Source organism: Lutra lutra, chromosome 6 (genome assembly GCF_902655055.1).
Source record: "Lutra lutra chromosome 6, mLutLut1.2, whole genome shotgun sequence".
Classification (NCBI taxonomy): domain Eukaryota; kingdom Metazoa; phylum Chordata; class Mammalia; order Carnivora; family Mustelidae; genus Lutra; species Lutra lutra.
The window spans coordinates 83510495-83529749 of record NC_062283.1 but is presented as its reverse complement, the minus strand read 5'-3'; the positions used below and the strand labels follow the sequence as shown (position 1 = coordinate 83529749).

Genomic DNA, 19255 nt, shown 5'->3' with positions numbered 1-19255 from the left:
AGATTTTTAAAAAATAAAACGAGCTCATTGTAAAAAAAAAAAAAGTGACTATATAAAGTTGTAAAGTAGCAATTTCAAGACAAGGATAATTCCGTGTTTGCCAAATAACTGGTGTCCTTCCCTCAAAATGATTTCATAGTTATGTATTTCTTTTTAATAGGATAATGATTATACAAAAGGAAGGTATAGTATCACACAACCTCTACACAAGAAAAAGTAATTTTAATTTTTCTCTGACTGAAATTTGTATTTCTATGTTGTACGCCCATTTGACCTGATAATAGAAAACAACTTAGTTACCTTCAGAGAAATTCAGAAGCAATGAGGACATTCAGAGTTAAATTCAGTTCAGGGGTATAACCATCCTCCATTTGTCTCCTTATGGTGGAGTCTAAATTCAGGTGATCTTATCTAATTTCCAGGTTATGACGGTGCAGAGGAACATGAATTGGAGGAATTCTGTTTATATTCAGGGTATTAATGTTTCTGCCATGTAACTGGAAATGGTTTTCCATTTGTGTGTGCAGTTTTCACTGCATGCATTTTTAAACTAAATCTTACAAGTGGAGAAAATATCTAAAAAAAAACAAAAACAAAAACAAAAAACAAAAACCCAGTGGCATTTAAACTAACATTTCATTAGTTGTAATTAATGGCCACATTTCATTTGATCTCCTAAGAGAAATAGTTTATTTTTTTTAAGCCATGACTTTTTTTTTTTTTTTTTAATGTCACAGGATTTTTCATCACTAGCAAAGCCTTTGTCCCCTGGATCAACTGGTCTTTATATCAGAGAATCATTTGGAACATTGCTAGTCTAGCTACCCAAAAATCTGATCAATGGTATTGCCCCTCAGAAAGTATAGGATCTCCTTGATTAATAAGTTTTGAAAAATGATAAATAGACACAAAGTGACTTTTTAAAATTTTAAACAATGCCAAAGGTCACAAAACTAAAAATATATCTCCCTCTCTCTTTACCATTAATTCCTACCTCTCCCCACCCCAGCAATATTATATAAATCAGGCGTTGACAAAGGATAGCCCATCCATGGTTTGTTTCTTGATAAAATTTATTGTAGCCAAATCTAGCCCTCCATGTGTGTTTGCTTGTTTTTTTTGTAAATAAAGTTTTATTTGAACACAGCCACTCTAATTTCTTTTACATATTATCTATGACTACTTCCTTGATGTAATGGCAGAGCTAAGTAGTTGCAATAGGGACTGTATGGCCCAAGGCAATTTATCATCTGGCCCCTAAAACACAATAGCGTGCTATTTTACCTACTTCTCTGTTTAACAATAGACATATTTTCACTATATAGGTCTACTTCTTTCTTCACAGTATTGGAATAGCATTCCATCCCATTCTTTGTTTAAACAAATTCCATAATTTGTTCAACCAGCCTTTTAGGTTGTTTTCTGGTCTTTTCTACTGTAAAGATTTGTTGACAGTTTTTATAAGTGAAATTACTGAATGAGATAATGTGCTTCTTTTAATAAATATTGTCTAATTGTCAATGTTAACAGTTCTCGGTATAATGTTCACCAAAGTGACACTTCTCTCGGTCTCCCTTCTGTTTAGCTAATGCTGGGCATGAAAATATAGCTCAAGATTATAAATATAATAAGGCAGGTCTCACACAGCACAATCTCTGTGCAAAAAAAAAAAACATGTGACTTACAAAATAAAATTCACAATTATAGAGATGAAAAAGCAAGAAGGAAATAATGAAATTATGCCACATGGCTTTTTAAGGAGTTAAGGAAAATTGAAAACTTTATTTTGTGATTGTTTAACAGGGAAGAATCATTTACGTTCTGCCAGAAATCATTCATATATTAAGTTAAATAACAGTTTCAAATGTGGGTAAATATGTCTTTAGTTGCAAAATTTCAGAGACAGGCCGTAATTTTTCCTGGTAAAAGTCCAGTCCAGTAAGAAGTTCCACATCACGGACCCGAGCAATGTGGGCTTGCCATCTTTCTTCAATCCAAACAGCTTCTGGCTTATATTCCTGTGAAAGAGAAACAAAAGACTGTTTTTCACAGGGCATTATTTTTCATTAACAGAAAGATCTTTTATGATTTAGAAGTTTGCCTTTTTCCTGGGATTTTTATTGCCTTAAATCTTCACTTGATATACCTATATTTTGTTGTTTTCAAAAATATAAGGAAAACAAAAGTACGAAGTACATTAGAACAAATACCACCAGAAAGTCATAAAGTTTAGCTATTTTAATATTTACTTTATGGAAAAGAAATAAGATCTTACAGATGAAGCTAAATTCCCAATGTTCTTCTACTCAGCACTGAGCATTATCACGAGTTCACATGAATCTGGTCTGTGTTTTTAAACCTGCTGCACATCAGTATACAATACATAGCACTGACTTACGAGTTTCCAAATTTATATAAGTGATATTACAAGTGGCATTCTATAGTTACTTTCTCAATCAGTACGTTTGCAGTATATCCAAAGTGATATATCTAGAGCTAGTTAAATCTTTTGTTTTTAGCTGTGGTTTGTGGTAGCAGTTTTTTTTTTTCCCCACTGCCATATTGATAGTATTTTTGGCATTATAAATAATACCGTAATGAACAACTTGGCACATACCTCCTGTATTTGAGAATATGACTTTCTAAGATCTACACATGCGCTTGCTGGATCATAGAGTACATGCAACTTTAATTTTACCAGGTATCAAACCTTGCACTCCTCAAGGTGCTCATAGCAATTTACACTTGGCATTGTCAGTGGAAGATAATAACTGTTTCCCCACATCCTTGCCAAATCAGTGTGAAAGGTTCCATCTCTGTTTGATTTTATTACCCTGAGTACCATTATAGCTGAGCATCTTTTCAGACATTTCTTGGCCATCTGATTTCTTTTTAATTGCTTTGTTTTTTGTTTTTTTTTTTAAGATTTTTATTTATTTGACAGACCACAAGTAGGCAGAGAGGCAGGCAGAGAGAGAGAGGAGGAAGCAGGCTCCCCACTGAGCAGAGAGCCCGATGCGGGGCTCCATCCCAGGACCCTGGGACCATGACCTGAGCCGAAGGCAGAGGCTTTAACCCACTGAGCCACCCAGGTGCCCCGGCCATCTGATTTTTAATAGGTGTTTTACTATATAAAAATCAATTCAATCATTTAGAGCCATGGATTTCTACATAATCTTTTATTTTTTATATAACAGTTTTCTGATATTCATATGGTCTTGTTAATTTTCATTTCCATTTTTTTAAAAGGAAGCAAATTTGAAAGTTTAATTAGAAGAGTGTGTTCTGATAACTGTCATTTGATTTATGATGTTCTATATTCTGGCTAACTGAACTTAAAAAAAAAAAAACCTGTCATTTGACTTCAGTGTGGTAGTTAGCTTGTTTTTTAAATATGCAGGCTTAAAATAGGAAGCTATTATTTGAGCTAGAGGAAGTGTAAGAGGGAACTACGTCTTGTCTCTAACCCCCTAAGTACCCCTAACCTCCTAAGGGCTAATGATGCATGTTAATTTTTTAAAATAAATAAAATTTTAAAATAAATAAACACTGTATTAATTTGAGCTCAGATAGCCAATGGGAATCTAATTGATTAATTCGTTTTTCCCTGCCTTTACTAGTTTCCATTTCAGCAGCATTTAATGTTTCTTATCATGTTTTTCACAAAGTTCTCTCCCACTTGATTTATATTGCTCTGCTCTCTCATGACTTCCTTGGTGTCTTGCCGACTAAACGTTTACTTAACTCAAAAGGTCTATTCTCTTTTGAAATTGCAATTCAATGAACCTAATAAAGCACAACACATAACTCTATTTCGGCAGGGGGACTACTCGGTACAGGGTAAGGTCACCTGCACCGACCAGTGTGAACAGAAGCTACCCATAGACAATGTACGAGCGCATTCCATCGGAAGAGCAGCCTTGCATCCATGCTGTTCTTATGAGCTGTATTTAAATACCATCGACCCTTGGACAACTTGGGCTTACACTGTTAGGATCCATGTAGATGCAGATTTGTTTCAGTAAATACAGTACAGAACTGCAAAGGTCTTTCCCTTATGATTTTCTTAAAAACAACTTCACTTCTCTAGCTTACTTCATTGTAAGAATGCAGTACATGATACAGAGAAAATAAGTGCTTACCAGCTGTTTATGGTATTGTTAGGCTTTCAGTCGACAGTAGGCTATTGGTAGTTTGGTTTCGAGGGGGTGAAAAGTTATACATGGATTTGCAGCTGTGTAGGGGGCAGCACTTCTAACCCCCATATCATTCAAGAGTCAACTGTGTATGTGTTACAACTATTAGATGCCCCTAAAATATTACTCGCGTCGTTAGGTTTTTGAGGCAATATCAGTTTCAGTATTTTTCCATTCTAACTACTTCCTTATTTTCTCCCCTTAACCACATACAGTCTGGTTATTGCTGCTACCACACTAATGGAATCACTTTGGCAAGGATAACTTGAGTGGATTTTTTTTTTTTAAGATCCTTCACTTATTTGGTCACTCCACGCTTCTAAAATTTCCTTTTTTCTAACTTCTTACTTGTTCATTGACACTTTGTTTCCTCAACTGCTTCTGATGTTTTCTATCCTGGAACTATAGACATTTTCCTCAGTTTGATCTTTGGATCTCTTCTTTCCACTTTCTTCCCTTTCGCAACTTTATTTCACTCCCATAATTTAATACCAAATCTGTCTCCACAGTTCTGGTTTCTCTTCCAAGTTCCATACCTGTATTTTCCAGTATCTTTTGAACAAGCCACAGTAATAATTGCCACTTGGACTCATGACAACATACTCTTTCATCTGGCAGGAATTTAACTATATAAAGTTGAGAGTAAAAAAAGAGAAGTGAAAAGAAGGACAGAAAACATGGGAAAATAGGGAAGGAAGAAAATAAATAAGGCTATATAAATCTAGTCTCCTGGAACAAGTGTGAGGTAAGAGTTGTGAATCTATCATTTCTAAACTGGTGTCAGTTTCTTCAGGTCTCTTACAGTGGGGGTACCTCCCGCACTGAGTGGTTAGAATATTTGAAAGTGCAGTTTCCATACAGCATTCCCCTTAAAACAAGCCAACTATTTCGCTGAGTGCTCAAGACACGATTACCTTTCCTAATGCTAAGGGAAATACTGACTGATTCAGAACTTTTTTAGGTATAGTTTTATAAGTGCTGTACTTATTGGGTGATCTGATTAAAGAGGATTTTACTTGTATACAATCTCACTTTATATTGACTGTAGAATGTGTAACTAAAAGATGTGACTTCTTTAAAATGGCCACCATTTGCTTACTATGTATTGAGAATTCTTGGGGTTTTATATGAAATAACTTTTCTAATGCTCACAGCAATTTTATAAGGGAAGGTGAATTTTTGTTTTCAACTGAGGAGATTGACTTTCAGTTATTTACCCAAAGAGGCAATGTCAATAACTGAACACAGGGTGTGCAACTCCAAAATCCATGTGTTTAAGATCTATTCTATATTGCTTCTCATACATCTTCCCAGGTATTCAACTGGTTTCTGAGTTTGAAGACCACCAAGAGCAAATCCATCCTTCCCAAAAGTTGATTATCTCATAAATTTCCTAGTCAGTCATGCCTAAATTTTCAGTTACATTTGACCCTTTCTCATCTTGCCTCTCCCTTCCCTCTTGTCTACTGATAGCCACATCTTATCCACAATCTCCCTCATAATCATAGCATGGTTTAAGTTTGCTTTACACTCATCATATTTTGATGTCTCCTAATTACCTTTATAAATTTACTATAGTGCAAATTCCTTGAAATCTTAGATAATGTCCAATTCAGTAGTGTTGGTATCTTCTTCAATGGAGATGATACCCTAGTAATTTTGAGATCATCTTTACTTTGGATGTCTGAGGCTTTACACTATTTGTACCTTACCTTGAAGCCTAAGTAGAATTTTTAGCAGATGGAAAAGAAGGGCATACTAGGAAAGAAAAACATGAGCAATGATGTTGAGGAGGGAAACTCAAGATGCATCAAATAGTTTCAAGGACTTCTACAGGCCCACAACTTGGGTTTATAAGGCCAATTGAAGGTAAATTGTGAAAAGCCTTAAGTAAAAGCTAGAAGGTTTTTGTTTGCTTCTTTTTGTTTTTCATTCAGGGTAGATAAAGTTTTGGGATGAGAAAGCATGTCATAATAAAAATCTGAAGTTTAAGCTAAGTTGGTATACAGAGGTGAAGGGGAGGTAAAAAGAGGCAATGAAGCTACTTAGGCTGGTCTGACAAAAGGCAGTAAGAGCCTAGACCAGGGGTAGTTAATAGTTTCTTCTTTGCATACCCATTTTAATCAATCCATAGTAGCTACCTAGAACCTTCTATAAAGTACTACTTAATTCTGATTCAGTGGTAACTAGCACCACGGTGAATTAGTCACCACTTCTGCCATTGGAAGCATACATGAAGAATGATGGCTTATCCTTTTTTGGAAATACTTGCCCGCTCTAGGACTCTGAGAGAGCCACTGCTTAGCCTCTAACCTTTGCCCTCCATCTTTAGTCACTGAAAGACCATTCAAACATTCAAGTTCAAATCCTACCTTCAAGACCCAGTTAGAACGTCACCTTCCCTACTAAGAAATATTTCTCCTTTGAAATCCTACAGCAACTGTATTTGTCCCTCTTCATGCCACTTATCTCTTCTTTCTTCTATTGTACTAGGCATCTAAGGACTAGACTGTGAGCCGCTTTTCACAGAATTCATGTCTACTTTATCAGTGTATCTCCCATAATACATAGTAGGGTGAAGGCAGTTATGTGTTGAACACCTGAAAGAATAGAGATGAATTCCAATCTGACCTAGAACCTAAGCTTTAATTTCCAGTCTCTACTAGCCTGTGGGATTTTCCATGTGAACACCCATTTCTGCAAAGGACATGCCTAAACTTAACTATCTTATCTACCTGCCAAAATAATTCTCATTCCTAACTTCCCTCTCTCCATTTTTTTCCTAATTACCTACATTTAAAATCTCTGATTCATCTTCAAGTCTCCCTTTTTCTTTGGCTCTTTTCTTTGGCTTTTTTTTGCATCCAGTTACCAAATCTTTTCTCCTTTGAAAGTTCTTCTCAGTCCTCTCAATTTGTTCAGATTCTGCCCATTTTCAGGGCTGAACCTTATTCTCTCCTCATTTTAGATAACCCTCCTTTATAGATTATTCTAGTCAAATGTGTTTCAATCGTTGTATTACTTAGCCATTAGCCCAACTTTAGATTTAGCAATTAAAGCAACTTTGTGACATCTCATTTTAAAAATAATTTTTATATTATCAACTCACCCATTTATGTGTTTATATTTCATTTATCCTTATTTATACTTCATTTATATATCTCATTTATATGTCAAAGTTATATATGAACTCCTTGAGGGCAGAGACAATGTATTCTTCTTTAGTGCATTCTAAAAAGTTTTTTCCCAGTACTACGCACTTAATAGGTACTCAATATATTTGTTGAATAACTAATAAAACCCAATTACAAGAATACATATTTTTCCTATAAAAATTTATGCAAGTTTAAGTAACCGTTTACACACAATTTTCCTTGATCCATAAAGATGTTGAAGTAGACTAACACACGATGTTTTAAAAAAGTTTATTTTAACTCCTTGTCTGTGCATATGTAATTGATTTCAGACCTCATGTTTCAAGCTGATAGAGTTTTTATATTTACATATTCATTCAGGAAACATTAATTGAGTGCCAACATTGACATAGCACCATCAAGCTTCTGTGTTAAGAGGTAAAATATTAATAAGATACCACCCCTTTCCTTATGAGTTAGTGTGAATAAAACGTATATGTGTAAAATACGTAAGATACTCATATAAACACATGTTCATGTAGGCACATACATATTTAAATTTACATCAATTACATAAAGATCAGTAGTCTAAGGAAAAGTGTAAAAATGAGGTAATTTAGTACAACTCTACCCATGAAACAACTAAAAAAATATGTTGTAGTCAAAGCCACTTTTATGAAAGCTTGGAGAAGCTCATTTTTCACAGGTACTGAGGACTCTGTGAGCATACTTACTGGGCAGCTTTCCACGTTGGTAGGTCGGTGAGGGATAATAAAGGGTAGGACATCCAGCCCCCCAGGGCAGGCATCAGGGGTGTGGCTCTGATTTTTGCAACTGGTCAGCACCACAAAGTAGTGTGTTGGGATGGGAACGCTAGTGTTGCCTACATATCTAAAAACACAATTGAAAAGATTTTGTATTATTATATTTTTGCTTCTGAAACTTATAAATGTCATTATACATTTTTTAAAAGACATGCTAAAGTAAAAATACAGTCAAAGAAAGTAAATGAACAGAAAGTACAAAATCTCATCACATATTTCTACACTTCCATGAGCCAGAACAGAACTTTCTAGAAGTCTAAATTTGGTCATCATAAAACATTACAGGAAAATATGAGAATACAAAGAAAAGGAGACCATGATATTATGCCTCTTGTGTTTCCTAGTTTTGTTAACTTTATATGTCATTGTGACAATTTGCAATAGAGCAGGGACTGGAAACAAAGAACCCCCAGTTCCAACTCTAGCTGAACACTTCTGCTAGATGTCTGAGTGGGTGCTAATCCTCTCACATTCTATAACTTGGTAAGTTTCCTCAACTTGAACATGGAGGTGACCTCTACAACCAACTTCACAGGGTGGACATGGGGATAAATCCATGTAACTGATATGACAGTCCTTTGTTTCGTTTTAGATAATGAACATGAAAGTGTTTTTAAAAGTTTTAAGTGCAAAATAAAGGTAGGCTGAGTCCAGTAAAAGAAATATGACTGCTGTAAGTAGTGATACTACTATGAATTTAGGATTTCTACATGAACTCAGATGGTTTGTATCCTGGCTTTCCCATTTTTTCACTGTGGAACATAGACCAGATACTGAACCTCTCTGTACCTCAGTTTCTCCATCTCTATATGGGGGCTAACAAAATCTAATATAGGAATGTTTTGTGGACTAAATGAAATGTACGTGTTTAGAAAGTACTTAGCATGTAGTAAGGTACTATCAAAGTGTTTGCTAGAATTATTAAATGGTGAAATATAGGATTAATAAGCACTGAAATAAGACAAGACAAATGAAATGGGAAAAGGCCACACACTGAGTTGTCATAAATGTTACTCCATCAAAAGGTGAGGTAGACACTGTTGCTTTACACAGTCTAGGCTCAGATAGCACAGCTGTTTAGTTTGGCCCTTCATACACTTTGATAATAAAGAGAAATCATGAGTAAAACTAAACCTCTCTATTCCTATGTGCTGCATTCGAAGTAATTCTTAGCAACGTATTATGCCCAGGTTTAGTACAAAGATATACAGGTTAATAAGACAGGTTTCTAGGGGAAGCCTCTACCCTCCCCTGGGAGATATAGTATGAATCATCCACTATTGGACAATATTGTGAATCCTAACTACTTGATTTTCTTAAATTAATTGCTGGACAGGCTCTATATTTATTGATAGCACAGTTGAGTCTTTATCTCTTTAACCTTTACAAAATCACATTTTCCCTGTGCCCATTTGTTTAGAAATTTTCTAAATATACATTTTGTTGAGCTTTTCCTCAACATTTTTCCTTTGCCCAGCAGTGTAAATTTTTGCCATATAAAATTTTTGCAATGTATTTAGACTAGCTGAACATAGTCAATGATAACAACTCTATGTAAATACATTGTGTAATATTTAGAATACTAAGCTTTTATTTAGAGTACTAAGGTTTCCCCCTCTTGATACCCTATTGCTAAATCAAAAAGCCCATGTGTTTTCAAATTACTTACTCTGTAATTTCATCTGGAGCATCAAAATGACCATCATAATTATAATCAAATACTGGCCCACTAACTACATTTACTCCATTTCTTTCCATGGCATGTTTCACAAGAAGAACACGGTGGAAGTAATCCCACATTTCTAAAAATAATAGAATAAGATGTTAAAAATATCTACCTTTGCTGAACAGGGAAATATTTTCTGTTATAGAGAGGTACATTTTAATAGTGTCAAATTCTGCTTCAATAATTGTCAGGGGTAATTTGGTAAATTCTGCAAAATAGTCCATGTAACAAAAATAAATAAAAGTCACACTGATGGTACTTCCTGTTGCTGATGCAGTTGCAGACTTAACTTTACAGTAACAAATGTTTCCAAATTCCTTCCTAGTGTTGAGGTGCTTTTGGAACAGTGATACAAATTATGGTCAGAACATACATACTGTTTTATTAATTATGATTCCAGGGACAAACACCTTTCACTCACTTATGGTAAAGGTCAGTAAAAAATTTTTGTGCGTGTGAAGAGCCATTTAGAACTAAATTAGGATTAAAAACAAATTACTGAAGTTCTAACCACAAGGCACCCAAAGTTGAAGTTGAAAAAAAAAATCTATGTCAGAAATCCTTCCTAACTCTAAATTCAAAGCATTAAAACATAATGGCTCAATATCAGAGACAAACTGGAAAAAAAAAAAAAGATGTGTTTCGTTTATAAGTTCATAAAGTCACTTAGATATTTTTAAATTAATCATCTAAATGTATACTTACGTTTAAAGGCTTTATACATGGGGACAAAATTACTTGTGATTAAAGCATCATATTGACTATCCGAAGTTCTATTGTTTTCTACAAAATAAATGGATTCGATTAACTCTAGCCAGAAGAGAAAATATAACATACTACATAATAAGCAAAATACTATTACATACTAATGAAAATTTATTAGCAGTCAATACACAGGGATACTGAGTACCCTCCAGTAGAGGTTAACAATGCTGGCCGTTTTATGCATTTGATACCTGTAGGTTGAATGGTGACCCTCAAAAAGATATGTCCAAAGCCTAACCACGCTGTACCTGTGAATGTGATACATAGGAAAATTGGGTCTTTGCAGATATAATTGAATTAAAGTTCTCAAGAAGAGATTATCCTGGATTTAGAGTAGGCTTGTGTTCTTATAAAGAGAGAGGAGGTTCAGAAGAGGAGAGATTCAGGGGAGAAGTCACTGTGAAGACCGAGACAAAGACTGGAGTGATGTAGCCATAAGCCAAGTGATGCCGGGAGCTCCCAGAAGCTGAAGAGGTAAAGAAGGATTCTCCCCTAATTCTCTCCTTCAAAGGGAGCATGGCCCCACCAATATCTTGATATTGAACTTCTGGTCTCTACCTCTGTGAGATAATACATTTCTATTGTTTTAAGCCACCAGGGTTGTGGTAATCTGTTCCAACAGCCCTAGAAAACAAGCACTGAACCAGGATGAATGCATAGTTATTGAATGTGCACAAAATAATAATGCTGGTATAAATAACTCTTCCAAAATCAAATTTCCCTAAGGAATTGAGTTTTAACTCGATGAAGACTGCTGACGACACCACACACGACTGGTTTGAAGGACTCCTGGATGTGCAGTCTAGCATAGTGAGTGCTGGGTATGTGTGCTAGAGACCCGGGGTGGAAACCCAGCTCCATGGCCCACCAGCTGACCCACTCGAACAAAGGGCTCTGTCCCTCTGTGCTTCATTGTCTCATGACATCTAGATCATGGAAATATTGTGAGGATTAAAAAAAGCTGCAAGCCTATAAATGTTTTTTAAAAGGCTTTTTATATTTAAACTATACTTGGGTATGCTAATATTTAAATGAAAGGCCAATGACTGAGCACCAAAAAGCAAGGAAAAACAAGTTGTTGGGTTTTTTTCTTCCTTAAAATTTCACATGCTATTCACAGTCCTCAGAACCCTTAGAAGCTTTTTCTACTTTTTAAATTAAGCCCCGAAAGTTGGGATAGCAATCCATATAGCATTACCTCCTTTTCAGAGAAGAATAAGATTAGCGTACAATGGAATTTCTAACAAACAAATTAGTGGAGAGTTAGCAAAGAGTTTCATTTCGTGCTTAAGATTTTTTGAGACAAGTTGTTTTGTTATTAATTGCATTTTGTTGTCGAGTCAAACATTTACGTATCATCTGATGTCTTACAGCTCAACAGATACAATTTTATATGTCAATTAAAAAATTATTAATAAAATGTTGCAACTCCTTAAGGTTCATTCTAGTATCTGCATGAATTCGGGAACTCTGCAAATATTTTAATAAGATACATCAGTTTATTTACCCTAACTCTGTGTTAGGGGCATAAATTAGCATGCTACTTGTTTCACTGGGCCTCCCCCCGCCCCGCTTATGAATCCCTAAATTATAAATCTCTAAATGGACCTCTTAGGTCAGGGCTTCCAGAAAAAATGAAGCCAGATATTAGGAACAAACCCATTCCCAGAAGCGGAAATTGTTGAAAATCTCATGAGTGAGTTCATTAAACTGACATTTGCTGCTGCATAGGGAAGAGATGAGAGTTTAGAAAAACGACACTGGCTTTCGCATGTTCTCAAGAGAGATGCTTTCTTGAAAACAAAAACTGAAAACCTACAAACAACAAATGCAGAGTTCGTCCAGCTGCTTAACCCACGGTGTGTAATGGTTGGGTACAAGCACACTCCGTGTGCGACAGACCCAAATTCCAATTCCAGCCTGATTTCTCGCCACGGGCCGAGTGACGTGCTCCATGCAGGCCTTCGCTTGGGTAGCAGCCAGAAAAAATGTTTTTCTAGACGCTTTGCGTCCCTCTCCAAAGAATTTTCAGTTTTAAAATTAAACTTAAACCTGCCGAACTCTCTGAACATCTGGGCCAGATTACAGCTGATGTGCGGTTCACACTGCAAAATTTATTAGTCTTTATTATAGCTGTTGGGCTGCTTCGGGGCAGCCCGCAGCCGCTGGAAAACCTCCTGGGCAGCTAGTTAGCCCAAGCAGGTAGTTTGGGCAAGGAGCGTATGTTTAAGGCACATGCCCACATCCAGCTGATGAGGGCTTTCTAAGTCGCTGCCCTAAAAAAGCGTTCTACTAACCGGGAGGATAGAGGAAGCCGTGGGTGATATTCTCGTCTGCTAAATAGAAGGAACACTTTTGGCTTTCAGAGGGAGCAACCCTGACATCAGCCCGCAGACAGTCTGGGACAGTGGGAGGAAGAGGCGATGTGTCTCCCTGTTGAAAGAGAGAAAAAGAAAAAAAAAAAAAGTTACACCCACAGTTGTGGCTAACCCATTGCCTTATATGGTTTGTAACTTCCCTAGAATGTTTTTCATTTAACCTTTTCCTATTTTCTTAGTGAATCAGGTCTACGCAAGCAATGGAAATGGATGTCTTCAGTAATGTTTTCTTCTGTGGTTCCCTTCTGGTTAGGGACACTGGGAGGGCAAATCAAATACATCTTGGAAAGGAATATTTGCAGAATAAAACAGAATTGAGAGCAACCAAATAATGGGAGCTACTACTAAAAAACAAAATTCTTTTGAGGATCTAACTTTTAGGTAGCGATACATACGGTGTACTATAAGTATATATTGAAAATAAAATAAAAATGATTCATTTTTTAAAATACACATACATAACTAAAGATATTATTCTTCAGTTGGGCAATCTGAGATTAATTCAAAGAAGCTACAGTTGTCTGAACTTACGTGCTGACCTAAAAAAAATTGGTAGCTGTGCTTCATTTATCATGTAATATAGGAATATGTTTTTTACAATTTTCTTTGTAACTTTATTTATTTATTTATTTTTACTTAAAGATTTTATTTATTTATTTGTCAGAAAGAGAGCACAAACAGACTGAGCAGCAGGCAGAGGGAGACGCAGGCTCCCTGCCGAGCAAGGAGCCTAATATGGGACTTGATCTCAGGAGTCTGGGATCATGACCTGAGCTGAAGGCAGCTGCTTAAGCAACTGAGCCACCCAGTGGAACTCTATTTATATTTAAAGACTAATACAATAACTTATCCACTCATAGCCATCTTATAAATATGCTGCCAAACCCAAGTGTCTAAGGTAATACAGTATTAAATCATCATATTTCAATTAGCATGTAATCATAAGTAAACATTTTGCTACACATTTCATTTTTTTCAGATTTTGATTCATATATCCACTACTGCCCACAATGTATATTTTTCTTAACAACAAAAAAAGAAGGTTTAGTTAAATTAGGATGTCCTTCCCCTATTCACTGCATTGGGCTAAAAGTGAAAATTAACTGTGGTGTCTAAAATGTATATAGTGATCATTTTATAATATATGCATGTATGAAATCATCACATGGTACACTTCAAGCTTATACAATGTTCCATGCCAATTATAGCTCAATAAAGCTGGAGAAAAAGAAAATGTATATGATCAATTCACAAAGAAAAAGGCAAAAAACACTGTGCACTATATTTATAGGCAGGAGAGCACCATGATGAGGTACAGAACAGGTAGGAGATGAAGAGCGAAGTCTGAGGAAAGCCAACCAGAGAAGGTATTTCCCCAACACACTACACGACTCCAGCTGGAAAACACTATATAGAAGTTGAGTACCCTCCTCAACTAGACTGAGCACATTTGGGGCACCTGGGTGGTTCAGTTTTTAAGCATCTGCTTCAGCTCAGGTCATGATCCCAGGGTCCTGGGATTGAGCCCCGCACCAGGCTCCCTGCTTGGCGGGAAGCCTGCTTCTCCCTCTCCCTCTTCCCCTGCTTATGTTCCCTCTCTCGCTGTCTCACTCTCTCTCTCTGTCAAATAAATAAATAAAATCTTCAGATTGAACACATTTATCTCTGCTCCCTTCCAAAATCCCATTAAAAAAACATTAATGATGAAACACATCATGAATAATATGAAATTTTCAGAAGCTGGAAGTCAGATCAACACTTGTCTACTACTGTAACATGACTTAGTAGACCAGTAAATACTGACAACCAGAAGCCGTGATTGGGGAAAGCACAAAGAAGTGGATTCCTACTGCCAAAACCCAAGGGTAGAACTCGGAGTCTCCTAAAGATGAATAATGTACATAGGGCCGGGAAGAAGAAGACAGGATGAAAGTCTGTAAAAGAAGTTAGATGGAAAGTTTACTCACTGGAGAGGCTGAACTGGAAGGATGTTCAGACTGAAGGACACAACACAGTCCAGAGAGCAGACGTACCATATTGAAAGCAATGGGATTAAAAAAAAAAATCTATATACTGAATGCCTATATTCAACAGTTAAAATTATAAAAATGGGGACACTAGGTGGCTCAGTCAGTTAAGCATCTGCCTTTGGCTCAGGTCATAATCCCAGGGTCCTGGGATGGAGTCCTGCATGTGCTCTCCCTCTCGCTTTCTGATAAATAAATAAATAAATAAAATCTTTAAAAAAGAAATAAATTAAGGAATTATTAAAATGTTAAGGAAGGGGGGTGCCTGGGTGGCTTAGTGGGTTAAAACCTCTGCCTTCAGCTCAGGTCATGATCCCAGGGTTCTGGGATCAAGCCCTGCATCGGGTTCTCTGCTCAGCAGGGAGCCTGCTTCCCCTCTCTCTCTGCCTGCCTCTCTGCCTACTTGTGATCTTTGTCTGTCAAGTAAATAAATAAAATCTTTAAAAATAAATAAATAAATAATAAAATGTTAAGGAAGGAAGTGTATTATAATTTTTCATGAGGCTGCAGCTGTAGAAGTTATACTCACGTAACAGTTGGGCAAAAATACTTACTATTTTCTCAAAGGAGTACAGACTTTGAGTTGGGGGACATGGATCACCATGTCTTTAGTGGGAAAGTGCTAAAAAAAGTTATACTTTTTTTGTTTACTGAAAATCTTGTTTCTTACACACCAAACCTGAACCCCTAATATAAGTGCATCGAGACTAGGAAAGACAGGATGTGGCCTCCTTTATAAAGGAGAGATTATGCAATAGGCAGCCCTCTAGAAGGATGGAGGGGAGGTATGATGACGTCATTTCTGAGTCCTGGGCTCCTGAGCAAAGGCACAACGAACCGTCTCCCCACCTCCACACATAGAAACAGCTTCAAACCTGCTAGCTCTTTAGAGTTCTTCAGAGTTTTTTAAAAGCCAAGGGATAGAAAGTCAGGAAAACAATAAATAGAACTCAGACACTCAGATAAAATCAGAACTCCTTAGCTCTCAAAATTCTTCAAGAGAAGCAGATGATGAGCATACACAGGAAAGAGAGATGCTTTCATTCCTAGTCTGGCGTGGGGTTAAAATAAAACTTGAACAGTGGATGAAATTATTTTTATTGAAGTTATAGACTCTCTTTACCTATAGGCTGAACATAAAAGCTAACGTTATTTGTTTAAGATAGAATTGTTACCATCTGGTCTTATGGTAAGAATAATAACTATATACTTTTAAAATTATTTTTATGGGGGCGCCTGGGTGGCTCAGTGGGTTAAGGCCTCTGCCTTCAGCTCAGGTCATGATCCCAGGTCCTGGGATAGAGCCCCGCATCGGGCTCTCTGCTCAGCAGGGAGCCTGCTTCCTCCCCTCTCTCTCTCTCTGCCTGCCTCTCTGCCTACCTGTGATCTCTCTCTCTCTCTGTCAAATAAATAAAATCTTTAAAAAAAATTATTTTTATGATCATGGTTTTTTCCTATAGGGAAAAATATTTCTTATAGTTCCCCCCCAAAATGTTTACGATACATAGTAATGTTCCTAGTTTTTTAAAGAATCATAAAACATATGATTGAGCCATAATTTATAGTATTAGCGCTGACAAGCTTTGGAAACAAAAAAGGCTATTCAAAAATCCAATTATATGGGACCTGTATACACATATAGATTGAGAGAGAGGAAACATTTTTCACGTGTGCTCGATTTTCTTCTCTGAAAAAGTGCTTTGATTTACATTAGATTTATAATTTAAAATTTATAAAACACAATCATAATTCTTGCTCTTAATTTCAATTTTTCACCTAGCAACAGAAAGGGCAGTTCACACAGCCCTACTCAATGGGCCCAGAAGCAAAACCCATATACAGTCTAATCAACCCTAATAGTTTTTTTTTTTTTTAAAGATTTTATTTATTTATTTGTCAGAGAGAGCGAGGGAGAGAGAGGGAGCACAGGCAGACAGAATGGCAGGCAGAGGCAGAGGGAGAAGCAGGTTCCCCGACGAGCAAGGAGCCCGATGCGGGACTCGATCCCAGGACACTGGGATCATGACCTGAGCCGAAGGCAGCTGCTTAACCAACTGAGCCACCCAGGCGTCCCAACCCTAATAGTTTTGAAGCTGTTCTTGCAGGACCTTGATTTCAAATCACAGCTACTTCTCCAGAACCCTTTTGTGATAACAATAACAACAACAAAAATTAGAAAACCCACCAAAACCACAGAAAAACAAAAGCTTCATAAAACTTAAAGGCACAAGCCAATTGGGCCCATGCTCCAAAAAGCGCTTATTTAAAGTCTGATTTTTCAAACACAGGGCTGATTTACAACATTTTTATGTGAATCTCAAAACATCCTTGTATGTAATTTTCTTGAACCACAACATACTAACAGAGTAATTTCTGAATTAGAAAGCAGAAAATTGCTAGAATTCCATCCTGTCTCATGGAAGGAGAAATGCACAAGTAGTTCTGTGGGATCAGTGAAAGGACAGAAACTTTTGGTAACAAAGAAGCTAGTTTTAAAACAATAACAAAAAAGAATTGTACTAAACTCCTGGTCTAGGCCCACTTAAAATCTCTCCGCCTCTGGTTTCCGCCAAAGCTCATATAAATTCAGGAATTCGAGACAGCAGGGGAAAGTATTAAAAACATAAACATTCCCCTTAACTCCACACAATCCCTGCTACCTGAACTTTTCAAAACAGAGAATTGAATAATAACACTGGCCTTGGATCTACTGCCCTTCTCAAAACCAAAAAACAAATAGGAATTATTTTAAGGAATAAGTAAATTCATACTGTTGTTCCACAGTATGTGGAGGAAAGTCACAAACTGAAGATTTCACATAATAGGAAAGCGATGTTGCCATTAACCAGACACATGAACTCAGGTAACTGTTGGTAAAATATTTGCCCACATTGGGAAAAAACATCAGTGCTCTCCTACCAGGCACCACAATTAAACCATTGTCAGCAGTAGAGTTGGTGTTCAGAACACACAAAGCTTCAGTTAATAGTAGGAAAATATGCTTATTTTTCTCCAGAAATCTTGGATTGGAACAAGAATAGTAAGTAAACCAGATACAACCAATCACTTCTTGGCCATAAAAAATGTGGAGGGTCTCTACCCTTAACAAGAAAAGTAATAGGTTGAAGTTTATCATCTGAGTCTTTGGATCTAAGATATCAAGATTTTCTCAACAAGAACAGCTCCCTGGGGCGCCTGGGTGGCTCAGTGGGTTAAGCCTCTGCCTTTGGCTCGGGTCATGATCTCAGGATCCTGGGATCAAACCCCCGCATCGGGCTCTCTGCTCAGAAGGGAGCTTTCCTTCTCTGTCTGCCTGCCTCTCTGCCTACTTGTGATCTCTCTCCATCAAATAAATAAATCTTAAAAAAAAAAAAGAACAGCTTCCTGATTATTTATTTACCCTTCTAGTTGAAAGTCCTGCTTTCTCCTTAAGTCTTTAAAAATAATGGTTTGGGATTAATTTAGCCAATGCATTCATTCAGGAAACATTTACTGGGCAGCTCTATTGCGCTGGGATACATTAAGTAGAACCATCCCTGCCCCAAAGGGGTGTTTTGACTGATTTTTGGCAGACTTTGATTTTTGTTTTCATTTCTGTTTCCCTGATTGTGAATGAGGTTCAGTTGCTTGGCGCATAGTCACTGCCCATTTATTAACGAAGATGTTTGCCATTCTCTTGATTAGTGGAAGAGATTTATTAGCTATTCTGGATCCTAATTACCATTCTGGGTACTCATCTCTTGTTTCTTATGTACAATGCAAATACATTGTCTCATCCATAACTTTGTCTTTTTGTCACCTATTATATTAATATAGCCAAATTAGTCAATTTCCTCTGAATTTTTTGTTGTTGTTCTTATGTCCTTCTCTATGCCAAGGCCATCAAGATATACAGAAAGGAAAATATGGATTTGCTGCTCACATTTAGATCTATCAACCCACCAGCAATTTAATTTTGTATATGGTGTGAAATAGAGATCTATTTTCTTTCTTTTGGTAGCCCAATGTCCCAGGGTCACATATCAAAAGAGAGATTGCCAGACAGTGAAAAAGAAGAGAATTTCAACAGTTGGATTCTCAACTCTAGTCTAAAGAGATCTATGACATAGCCCATCTATAACTGTAAGTCTGGCCTGACCTATTAGAGTGCTGCATCCTTCAGGGATGGATTACGTCTTCCTCACACTAGGCTCCTTGTGCCCACC

General features: G+C 36.8%; 1 protein-coding gene across 1 annotated transcript in view; it reads right to left on the bottom strand.

Moving 5' to 3' along the window:
- Window positions 1-1751: 1751 nt before the first annotated feature.
- Window positions 1752-19255, bottom strand: part of ENPP3 (ectonucleotide pyrophosphatase/phosphodiesterase 3) — a 76327-nt gene continuing 58823 nt past the window's right edge. Inside the window, exons 21-25 of the mRNA XM_047734475.1 lie at window positions 12943-13078; window positions 10586-10663; window positions 9824-9956; window positions 8065-8221; window positions 1752-2018 (exon numbers count right to left, since the gene is read on the bottom strand). Coding sequence (XP_047590431.1) covers window positions 1848-2018; window positions 8065-8221; window positions 9824-9956; window positions 10586-10663; window positions 12943-13078 — 675 coding nt within the window. The 3' untranslated portion in view covers window positions 1752-1847. The remainder of the gene's footprint in view (window positions 2019-8064; window positions 8222-9823; window positions 9957-10585; window positions 10664-12942; window positions 13079-19255) is intronic.